At 34.6% G+C, this 11650-nt stretch overlaps 2 protein-coding genes across 2 annotated transcripts; one reads left to right on the forward strand and one right to left on the reverse strand.

Annotated features, from left to right (window-relative positions):
* Positions 1-2234: 2234 nt before the first annotated feature.
* On the reverse strand, positions 2235-2973 carry LOC103325831 (VQ motif-containing protein 1-like). The gene has a single exon (XM_008228020.3). It carries the CDS (start codon positions 2859-2861, stop codon positions 2487-2489), a length of 375 nt encoding a protein of 124 aa, XP_008226242.2. The 5' UTR covers positions 2862-2973; the 3' UTR covers positions 2235-2486.
* Positions 2974-6913: 3940 nt separating this feature from the next.
* On the forward strand, positions 6914-11160 carry LOC103325908 (Pectin lyase-like superfamily protein). Its single transcript, XM_008228097.3, has 4 exons — positions 6914-6973; positions 7239-7547; positions 8841-9356; positions 9908-11160. The coding sequence occupies exons 1-4, from the start codon at positions 6929-6931 to the stop codon at positions 10133-10135; spliced, it is 1098 nt and encodes a 365-aa protein (XP_008226319.2). The 5' UTR covers positions 6914-6928; the 3' UTR covers positions 10136-11160.
* The last annotated feature ends 490 nt before the right edge of the window (positions 11161-11650 follow it).

Raw genomic sequence — 11650 nt, forward strand, 5'->3', positions numbered from 1 at the left:
TTTAGACCACGATCTCACGCCATTGAATCAGCTGACCAAAATACATATTTTTGACCCGTGTCTTAACCCAACATATAAATAAATATAAATGGTGCAAATGGATAATGTTGTGCACCCAAACCAAATGCCCCTAAAATAAAACCACAGACTCACAAAGGTTTATATTTGGGCTAATTCATTTTTAAAATTTAATTAAATGGGTTGGATTGGGTGATGTTGGGTTATCTAAATTGGTTACGGAGGGTGCAACAATGTCCTGCTCTTATTTTGTCCTATTTGTGCAGTGAGAAAACCAACCTAACCTGTTTGTAAATTCCGATGGAGTAAGTACAAAAATTGTTTTCTTTTAATGGGAAGAAATGTCAAACCCGAATTATCTCGTTTGCTAAACTAAGGAAAGGTGCTGCAGATTATATCGTTTTGCAGCCGAAATTTGTGATTTTGGTTTACCTAATATGTTCGTTGGTTTTTTTTTTTTCTTCTTTTGCGCATGACATTTTCTTCATTAAACTTGTCAGATTACATGCTTAAAATGTTTATACTCATTCTTAATTTTTTGTTTTTAAGTTTAGAAGATGGGGATTTGAACTTTGTAACATCTTCCAACAAAATGAATAAAAACACTTATAAATCGATAGTTAGTAGTTCGCATTCCCTATTGTTCTTCTGAGGGATTACGTGGTCTTAATGCGATGCCTAAAATTAAAATTATGGGATAACTTGGACAACCTCTAAACAATTTTGTGGACAATAATGCCCTTCTACCCATTATGTTATTAACTATTGAAAAGATTTTGGTTTTGTGTGGAAGACATGGTAGCATATTGGAATATGAAGCTATCTTATTGAAGTTATTTCCTAATTGGCTGCCAAACCAATTTGGGAAATTTTTTTTTTTTTCTAATATTCTAAATGAGGGGGATGCCAAACTTGTTGTGGGCAACATCATTGGAAAGGCTACCTTAACCTAACTGGCAGCTTCGTAGTTATGATGTCTAGGTTAACTATGTAGCACGCAGTATGCCTAAATTGTTGATATATGGACAATTATAATGATGGTGCTCAAGAGAACTTTGTACAAGCCTCAAAGTCTCTCGGTGATATAGCTACGTGGTTCCTAGGAAAACAATAAAATTTTAACTAAGTTTGATATGAGATGAAATTTATCTTTACATTTTAACTAAATCTGATTTTAACTAAATCATCCCTAATGCATTTTAAAATAATTCGATCTAGCACATTGCAATTGGATTTGAAATGTCCATATGCAAGAAATCTTTACAAATACGTTTGTTTTATGCCTTCATTTTTGTTCAAATCTTAACATACATGGCCTGTAATAGTCTCTAAGTCTAAACAAATAATTGTACCATTAATTTGAAATCATTCGATTCAAATGGGCCTAGGGGTCTTATACTTGAGTGAATTTGTAGTACTACGAAACGAACATTCCTCATCTTTAATTTAGAAATAAGTGTTTCCATTGTTTTTCTCATCAAATAGCGAATTTCATTACAAGAACGAAGGCAAAACAATCGAAGTACCAAGCTAAAAAAAGAACAGAAACAAAGTCCATCACTAAAAGTTAAACATGTTCTCAGGTCAAGGTCAAGCCCAGAAAACTCAAAACAACCAACACCCTAAAACTCATTAGCTAAAATGAGCCCTCCTTTTGTGCTTTACATCTTGTATTTGGACTTTTGTGGTATGAATTTTGATTGTTTTCAAAAACAAAAAAAATGACAATCGATGATATGAATCCCATATAGAAAAGATAAATCATCCCAACCCAACACACACCCAAGGAACATTTTATCAATAATTTAATTACGATTGACAACAAGGGTATTTGAATTGTATGTTAATTCTCGAGAATATGTAGTACTATAAGTTGAATACGAATCTAAGTTTATCTCTTTTATCACGTGAGGATCTTCGTCTATCCTCTTTTATTCATATATTTTTCGTACTTAAAGATAATTGGAACACGTGCATTAAAAACTTCAAAAAAAGCTGATAATATAGGTCCAGCCATCTTGTACTTACATTGGGCGCACATGAATGATGGGAACGGATCAGCCACAGAATTCCCGTGACAAGCATAGAGCCACGCAGGCGCAGGGGTCAATTTACAACGATCCATTATTGCCGTAAGTATGTAAATTAATTTTGAAATGATTCAAGCTCTCTCTCTTTAAAAAAATAAAAAATAAATTTCAAGCTTTGAGATTCACTAGAAAAAACTGAGAAGAGTGCGTGCAATTTTTATTTTTATTATTTTTTTGTTTCTGGAAAATTTCCCGGTTAAGGATTATAACTTTTGCCTACAATATATACCCAGTAATATGATACATATAGCGCTACTATGAATTTTTCTTTTATACAGTCATGTAAAAGAGAAGGAAATCATGAAGGAATAGTACAAAATACATGACGACATAGAAGAAAATATGTATATCATATATATATAGAACTTTTAAAGATAACTAATCAATCCAAAAATCCTCCACTGGGGGCATCTCTCTGAACAATCTTTCAAACTCCTTGAACGATATATTTTTCATCACAACTGAAGAACTACTCTGAGACATCGTGGTCGTCTTTCCGCCATTAACACTGCAACTAGTGTTATTTGATGATTCCATAACATTAACATTAGTCCTCCCACCATAATTATTGATCCCCTGATCTCTCAAGAAGCACTGGCTCTTTGCAACATTATTTGGCTCCTGCATTTCATATGCGACATTTGAGTCTTTCCCAGTTAGCTTTTGCACCACATCTTTGAAGCTCATGGCGTCTGTCTCCACATACTTGGTGTTGATGATCACAACCTTCACACACTGATTTCCACTCGACATCAAAAACACAAAATTAATCTCTCTCTCTCTCTCTCTCTCTCTCTCTCTCTCTGTGCAAGCTGGTTTTGAAGAAGGGTTAATTTGGTAAACAGCGTACTTGGGGTTTTACGATTTGAATTGTTAGTGGTTCAAGATGGTTTGGTTTTATAGTGGAAGGGGAAGGAAATGGTGATTCAGGGAAGACTTGTACGGCAAGGTGGGGGCTGAGTTGACAGTTTGAGTTGACCGTTATGTTGTGTCTTGTCTGTATATGTTGACGAAGGCTCAAGCTAGCTAGAAAAAATTCACATAAATATTTATTTTATATATAAGCAGTCTAGAAAGACCAGATTGGGTCAAAGCACGCAATCGAGAAAGTCTTGCATGTCCTCATCAGTCCATGCAAGCATGTGATACGAAGGTGAGGGTTGGAATTGATTCGATGGGCCATGCATTATAAATTGTGTGTAGTGGGATGAGCATATATGAGACTCAGTGCTAATTGGAGAAAGGGTTAAAAACTTTTCTTTTTTATATTCACGATATTATAAAGTACTTTAATATATTAGAAGAGAGATCGAACTCGGGTGTAAGAGCAGTGAATATATTGTCTTGATCAAATTGCTTAGTCACATCTGTAAAGAAGGGTTGAAAACTTGAAAGGGTCAATTTGACAACATGCATGAATATTACAAAATACAAATTAAGGTCAAAGCACACGTGTTAATTCAAATGACGTGGTGGAGAGGGTTCATTTTTTTTCTCCAATGACATGTCAATTATTGGGCATCTTTCAAATTGTCTTTCATCATCCAACGGTCGTGGAAAGTCCAAATTTGTCCTACGAGTTGAAAAGATGGAGGGGCTTCGCATTTGTAGTGCTAAGGTCTTTTCTTGGTCAACTTGTGCTGCTATTTGAATATTTGATAATCCTATCCTATGAGATTACAAGTTAATCTTACTTTTAATTTGTTAACGAAGTACTAATGTTGCAACTTCAACCCGAAACCCTCCAGAAATATTGACATTATTTTGACATCTGCTTGGTATTTTTTTCAACCGTCAGTTTTGAGGCTCAAAATTAACCAGGAAAGAGCACGCTGAGGAAGTCAAAAAAAACAATTTTAAAAAAATTCAAGGCAATATAAAAAGAAAAACACAAAAATATATCATTGTCAACGAATCTCGGTTTCCAATGAATTTCATCAGGGGGTCCATTTAGAATGTGCCGTGAGGGTTGAATTTCATCAAGGCAATATAAGTCGAGCAACAATCGAGGGGTTTTTATAAAACCCAATTTAGAATGTTCCGTGAGGGTTTAATTTTCTTGTTGACTTTAGAAAAGATAATTATTTGATTGAGGAGAAAACTTCTAAATGAAGCGTTGAAGAAATACGAGGAAAGAAAACTATTTCCAAGAAGAAAGGAAATATTTGCTTTATATTTGTGTAATAATGGTTATACCCATGTACACGTGTCAGTGTCGAAAATAATAGTGACGATACACCTTAGGTTAAAGTGGTGAGCAAAAAATACTCTCAAGAAGAAATGTAAGGGACCCGATCGATTGACCAAATAATAAAAATTGGTTTTTTTTTTTTGGTTAAAAAAAAATTGGTATTTACTTTATATATGTGTGGTTTTAGAGTTAAGAGTCGCATTTGTTATTTCAATAAAGTCAAGGTAATTAGGAGGATAACTACGGAGTTGATAATTTCTTTGTCTAGAGAATAAAGAGGACAGAGAGTTGGTTGGAGGCCTAAATTGCTTGAAAATAGAGCTTGGGCAGGAAATTGTCAACAGCCTCATAATTTTGTTTGGGCATGGAAATGACTCGGACAACAATGTATAACTCCGACATTGTTCGGAACCAAAGAAGAAGGAGAAGAAGAAGTCATTTTTGAACAAATTATTTTATTACAGTTACAGAGTCGGTGAGATGGGATAATTTCTGTGAGGTTGTTGAAATTCTTCATCTTTTTACCTCTTTCGACTCAAATTGATGCGAAAATGATATATAATTGTTGCGGAGTAGCTTTATTATAAAGAGTATCCACAATGATGCTCTCTATTTCTTAGCTAAAATTTGGCTAAGAATATAAGAAAGTTATTTTAGGAGCTCTTTACAAAATTTCAACTCCAACCATACTCCCTAATTTGGAGAGTGATAAATGCTATAACTCTTTTTTGATTGATCCATCTCTATTAAAAAAATAAAATAAAAAATAGTTAGCATTAAATAAATGTTTGAAATACTCATTAAATAAAACAGTATTAAATTATAGGGAGCCACTAGGAGTCCTTTCTCTCTCTTCAGATTTAGGAGCTCCTAGAGGACTCCCTATTTTAGGAGGTGAATAGGGAGCGTGATTGGAGTTACATTTTTACGATTTCTCCCTAAAATTTGTCTAAGGAGGTGGTTTAGGGAGTCTATTGTGGATGCTCTAAGTGCATTGGCTCTTTATAAAAGTATATGTTTAAAAATAACTTATTGTTTGTCAAAAAAAAACATTGTAACCCAAAAAATAAAAAATTATTAATAAAGACACTATATGAAGATGGATTTAGAATTGATAATATCTATGCTTGGAAGAATGACCAAACAAATACTAGATGCAGTGCAATATAATTAGATTTGAGAACAAATATATCTATGTTATAAATCCAAGTTTAAATAGAAAATATAAAGGGAGTTATTATTGGCAGTGCACCACAATGCAAAGCTTGTGAGATCCCATTGTAATGGTGGTGTACCTAAGTTTACAATGCAAAGTCTGTGGAATATCTTCTAACATAAAAATAAATATATATATATATATATATATACATATTAGACCAAGAATATGTACTTATTTTAGCTTGATAATCTACCTTAAATTGTGCTGATAAGAGAATCTTGTTTCTATAAAACCAAGATGAGAATTTTTTTTTTCCTTTTAACTTAAAAAGTTGATCATAGGAGATTTTGGCGGATTATAATTGAATGTGTACATACCTTTTAATTACATGGTGATGTTGAAATAATGAGATTTCTCGTATGCAATTTTATTTTTTTAGAATCGCAAAATCTAGTTTAGAAATTTAAACCCATAATTTAACATAACTTACTATCATGAACCAAGCTTAAGGGATTTGAAATAATCTAAATTAGATTTAAAAATTGACTTAAATTATTTTAATATTTTTTTACAAGCGATAATCTAAATCACTCTATATTAATCCAATCTATAGGGTGCAGCCTCATTGCCTAGGCTAACTGACATAATGCACATGAATTTAGAGGGTATTAGACTTATTTTAGTTACATTGTCATTTAATATTTCCCTTAAAGGTTTGTGATTTCGGACTCGTTTGAGAGTGATTCCTAAAGGACCAGAATCACTTATGGGGAGAAGCACCTCTCATGTGCTTTTCCGTTTAATCACTTTAAGTGATTTAAAGCGATTCTAGGGAGAAGCACATGTGCTTCTCCAAAAAATCAATTAAGTGATCATATGGAGAAGTAATTCTCCATAGAAGTGATTATTGGCCTATCTAGAATCACTTCCAAACGACCATATAATTTTTACTTTTTGTCTTAAAGTAATATTTATATGTTACAAGCATCCATATCCCTATTTAGATTTTTAAAGTATATTAATTATGTTTTAGATATATACCATCTATGTCTTACATAATTAATCATCCTCCTATATTTTCCAATCATCCTCCTATATTGTCCTATCTCTTTCCTTTTAGAGATATTAAAAAGCAGAAACAAATAGTCCAATATAGGCCGAAATAGGAAAATCATTCAAACTACATACCAAAAATAACGACGGTACCATGAACAACAATCATCAGAAAAGGGGGAAACAAATCTTTAATAGCTTCATCATAGGCAAGCCCTACGTTGAACCATATAACATATGTTATATATATACAAGTACAGGAAAGAAGTCAAAACATTCGAAAAAGATAAAGAAGAACCCAAAAAACCAAGAAGAAGAAGAAGAAAAGGAGACATGGGTATAGGTAGGGTCTTCTTGCTATTGTTCTTGTTGGTATGGGTAACAGAAGGTCTTACCCAACCCAAGTTTTTCAATGTGATGGATTATGGAGCTGTTGGAGGTGGAAGAACTGATAACAGCAAGGTAATATAAGTCCACACACATAAAGCTTCTTAAAGGAGCAATTTTATGTGCATTTTTTTTATAAGGCGATATTCTAAACTACTTTAATGTACGGGAAATGAGATCAAACTCGAGTGCAAGAGGACATACACACTTTCTTAACTAATTAACCTACCTCATATTTCCCTTGATGCATATATTTAGATGCATGTCTTTTAATCATCACAATTATATTTCTTTTCTTTCTAAGAACTAGTTTATGCTCTTTGTGAATACATGAATTTAGGCATTTTTGAAAGCATGGAGTGACGCATGCCAATGGAATGGAAAGTCCAGGGTCGTGGTTCCCCAAGGAACATTCAAGCTGTACCCGGTGATATTCTCCGGTCCATGCAATGGTCCGATTGCATTTGTGATTAGGGGGACTTTGAAGGCTACCACTGATCCATCAAGCTTTAGTGCTCATAGTTGGATAAACTTCCGGTACGTTGATGAGTTGACGGTAAGCGGCGGTGGTACCTTGGACGGCCAAGGAGCCTCGGCTTGGCATTTGAACAACTGCAGAAGTAATCCCCAATGCCAGGCTCTTCCTATTGTAAGTCCTTGCTTTTTCTCTTATACAAAATTCTTTAAAAGACAATATATAACAGTCCTACAAAGGGCATGCATACATATATATATATATATATATGAGAAGCATTCTAAGGAACTTAATTTTTTGTTCTCATCGTGATTTTTATTTGTGTTATGAACATTAATGCTACATTACAAGGATACGATTCACATATATGGATGCATTTGGACAAGTCTTGTACATGTATTATTAATACGTTACTAAACAAAATGAGTGGTGCTAGATTAAGAGAGAGCATTAGTGACCACATTAGGTAATGTGCACTTAATACATTAATTACACGGGTATCCTTTCATTAACAAATTAACCATGAAAAGTATTACTATTTATCTCTTCTCAACCGACAATTCAAATATATCACTTCTCTAATGGAGATGAAAACTACTTACGCAAGACCGGCACACATGAATCTCATCATTTGTTAAGTAGGCCCCGCCTTGAGGCAAGGTGAGAAGGGCTATGGGCCCCAAAATATTTATTTATTATTTTATTGTTCTTTTAAAAGTTGCTTCTAAAATAGTTTCTTAATATGAGGTACAGTAGTATACTAGTATATATAAAGGTCTAGAGTATATATAAGAAGCTAACAAAATCAAGATTTCTGAAGTTCCATCTTGCATTAACGGTTTCTCTTTGATTTTATTCAAACCAAATCTATGTTCAAGTCCTACTAGTGTTAAGAAATAAAACTTTTTTTTTTAAATGATGCTTGATGAGTTGATGTTCTGATTATAAATGTATCAAATGGACCATCTTTGGAAAAAAAAAAAAGAAGACTATAAATGACTTTTGGAAGGACTAATTTGTGGTTTACATAATTAACATATATTGTTCTACCCCTGTAGCTTTGGTGCATTTTACTACTTAAAATGTCATATTTTTCTTCCAATCTCTTTTTTTTTTTTTCCTTGTGTTCAATCATTGCTTTACATATAAAGAATTTAAACATTTCCACAAGTAAAATGAAATTTTTTTTAACGTCTAATTTTTGTTACTAGTTGTAAAAGGTCTACATTCTATATACACACGTATAAATGAAAACAAATATTTTTACTTGTAAGTAGTCTTGCATTTATAGGGCATTCTTTTTGACTTTGCCCTGGGCCACCAAAATTTTAGGTCCGACCCTATATGGTTAAGGAGGTAGTATACTAGATCGTCAGTTGAGATAGTATAAATAATATTATTTAAAATGATTAGTGTGTGTGGTCACAATTTAACATCTTGTTGTACATGTGTTGTGGAATGTGTCAGTCTATGAGCTTTGACTTCGTCACAAACGCAATAGTTCAACGCGTCAAATCATACGATAGCAAGAATGCCCATTTCAAAGTCTTCGGCTGCCACAACATGGACTTCAGAAAAATCAGAATCTCAGCTCCTGCTGACAGCCCCAACACTGACGGAATAAAAATAGGAAGCTCATACCGCATCAGAATCGCCCGTTCACGGATCGCTACCGGAGATGACTGCGTGGCAATAGTGGAGGGAAGCAAAAAAATCCACGTCTCTAAAGTTTTCTGCGGTCCTGGGCATGGAATCAGCATTGGAAGCCTTGGAGGGTATGCGAATGAAGACGACGTCGTTGGAGTGGTTGTGAAGAACTGCACATTCTTGGGGACTAGCAATGGCGTGAGGATCAAAACTTGGGCTTCTCCTTATGCCAGCAAGGCTTCCAACTTTACGTTCCAGGACATTTTCATGGATGATGTCCTCAACCCCATTACCATCGATCAAGAATATTGCCCCAACCCTCCTTGCTTTCAGCAGGTATATACCTTCATTTTTATCTCCTGCTTGATATTGAGATGTTATGTCATCGGATTATCAATTTAAGGTCTTATTTACATGTGAATAAGATTTCATCTAATCAATAGTGGTCTAGATTAATAGTCCGACAATACATATACCATAAATCCACGAGTTTAAACCCTCTTATGTGTTTTTTTGTTGTTGTTGGTGTTGACATGGTTTTTTTATGTCTAAAACTACTTTTGTTTAATAATCTTTGCAATGCATATATGAACTTTTGACAGAAATATAATAACGGTGCAAGAAACATTAGTAGAGAATCTTAAACATAAGAGAAAATCTCTTTCGATCGTTGAACAATATATGACATTTTGCATTGTTAGACTATCAATTTAAACAATTAATCTTGTATATTATAATTTGAACGTATGATCTAGATTTTTAAATTTAAGAACGTGGCGTATCAAATTGTGTATTTGATAAAAGAATATTATACCCTAAGTAGGGTTCCAGAAAGAAAAAAACAGATCTTATTTAAGGGTTTCCTTATTGTTTCTTCTTGTATGCAGACTTCTTCGAGTGTGCAAATCAGCGACATTACATACAAGAACATATGGGGAAGGTCGTCATCGGAAGTAGCCGTTAGTCTGGTGTGCAGCAAAAGTAGGCCATGCAAGAATTTAGTGCTGGAAAACATCAACTTGGCCCATTCTAATCCCCCAGGACGTTCCAGTTCGGTCTGCTTACACGCCATAGGCGCCTCTCATGGCTCCCAAACCCCTCCTCCTTGCTTATAGCTAGCTCTCCTCTTCTATTTTTCAAGTCTTTTTGGCATCCATGTTAATCTTTAAAGATGTCGTTAATTAGATCTCCTTCTGTTAGTTCTCTCTTCATCCATATCTTTTGGGATGAACTGCTTGGCAAGTGTCAAAGAAACATTGCCTGAAGCAGTGGATACATCACCCACTTGTTCCATACTTCACAAATCATAAATCATATGTACTTGGGTGGAAAAAAGAAACAGTGGTTTATATATAGGGTATCTCTTCTCCTTGGCAATCATGTAATGAACATCTAGTATATATATTCAAGGGCTTTTCCTTTCGGGTGCAATTCCAATTTGACAATTTTCAACTTTAGCACGGCCTATTCAAATTCGATATTTGAAATCCCAAAATTCCAAAAATTTCGAAAAATATTGAATTGGAATTGGAATGTATCTCAAAATTCCAAGAATTCGGAATTTCAAAATATATTCGGATTTCAAGTTTAGATCTACTCACAACGACTAATTTTGTGTTGAAATGAATATATTCGGATTTCGCGAGCTCTTCCCCCTCTCCACCGTTTTGAGAGTCAACGGCTCCTCCCACCCGCTATGGTGTTTCCTCCCTGAGCTATGTCTCAAATTCGGAGCTTTGTCTCCTTTTGGTTTCCTATCCTCTTCCTCTTCATTCTTAGTTTACTCTCCCTAAATTTATGCCCAAATCTTAAAACCCTAAATCTACAGTTTTTCAGACAAAAAAATAAAATAAAAAAATCTACAGTTTCTCCCTCTTCTAGTTTCCCCATCTACCAACATTGTGTTTCAGCCTCCACTTCTCACTTCTTTCATTCCCATTTCCCCCTGTTATGATGCTTTCCACCCCTTGCCTGAAGCTGCCTCATGCCGCCAGTTCTCCATCATCGACCTCCGATCCTCAACTTCACAGGTGCCTCTTCCGCTATTCTTTCTTGGTAGCCCTTTCGGGTCAGAGGATGCATTTAATTTAAAATGCAGTGTACACTTCTTGCTTGGATTATAAGAGTGCATTTTGCTCGAGTAACTTGTTCACCCAAATTTTCCGTTCGGCCTTTTGGTCCACCTAGTTACCAGAGGCTCCTCCTTGATGGTTGTGGACTGGCAGCTCATGTTCCCACCTAGTTGATTTTCATGAATGTTCAACAATTTTGTTTCATTTGTATCACTCTTCATGTAATTGTTTTTGTTGATTTGCATAGATTTTAGCACAAACAAGGAGTAGAAGGTGAATACAACCAAGGGAAGAGAGAACCCGCTCACTACAACTTAGTAGAAAACTCATCATCTTCTTCTATAATTACTTGCCACAAGACAACCTGTTGTAGACGAGCAACGAGTGGATTCGTCTAGAAGTCCATCATCTAAGAACTGTGTCCCATTTTGCGCAATAATTATTTATAGTCTCATATTAGAAAGGTTTATAAAGGGTAAGATTATAGATAGAAAGTCTCCAGTGCTCTTACTGCCCAAAACCAGCCTAAAAGACATCAAACATCTAATAAGCCACTGC

Source organism: Prunus mume, linkage group LG3, assembly GCF_029339155.1.
Source record: "Prunus mume cultivar Tortuosa linkage group LG3, ASM2933915v1, whole genome shotgun sequence".
Lineage (NCBI taxonomy): Eukaryota > Viridiplantae > Streptophyta > Magnoliopsida > Rosales > Rosaceae > Prunus > Prunus mume.

Excerpts from the sequence above, each read along its gene's own strand:
- LOC103325908 (XM_008228097.3), top strand. The coding sequence starts at position 6,929 with ATGGATTATGGAGCTGTTGGAGGTGGAAGAACTGATAACAGCAAG. Across the intron at positions 7,548-8,840 it reads AATGCCAGGCTCTTCCTATT|TCTATGAGCTTTGACTTCGT; the intron begins GTAAGTCCTTGC and ends GGAATGTGTCAG. Across the intron at positions 9,357-9,907 it reads ACCCTCCTTGCTTTCAGCAG|ACTTCTTCGAGTGTGCAAAT; the intron begins GTATATACCTTC and ends TCTTGTATGCAG.
- LOC103325831 (XM_008228020.3), bottom strand. The coding sequence starts at position 2,861 with ATGTCGAGTGGAAATCAGTGTGTGAAGGTTGTGATCATCAACACCAAG.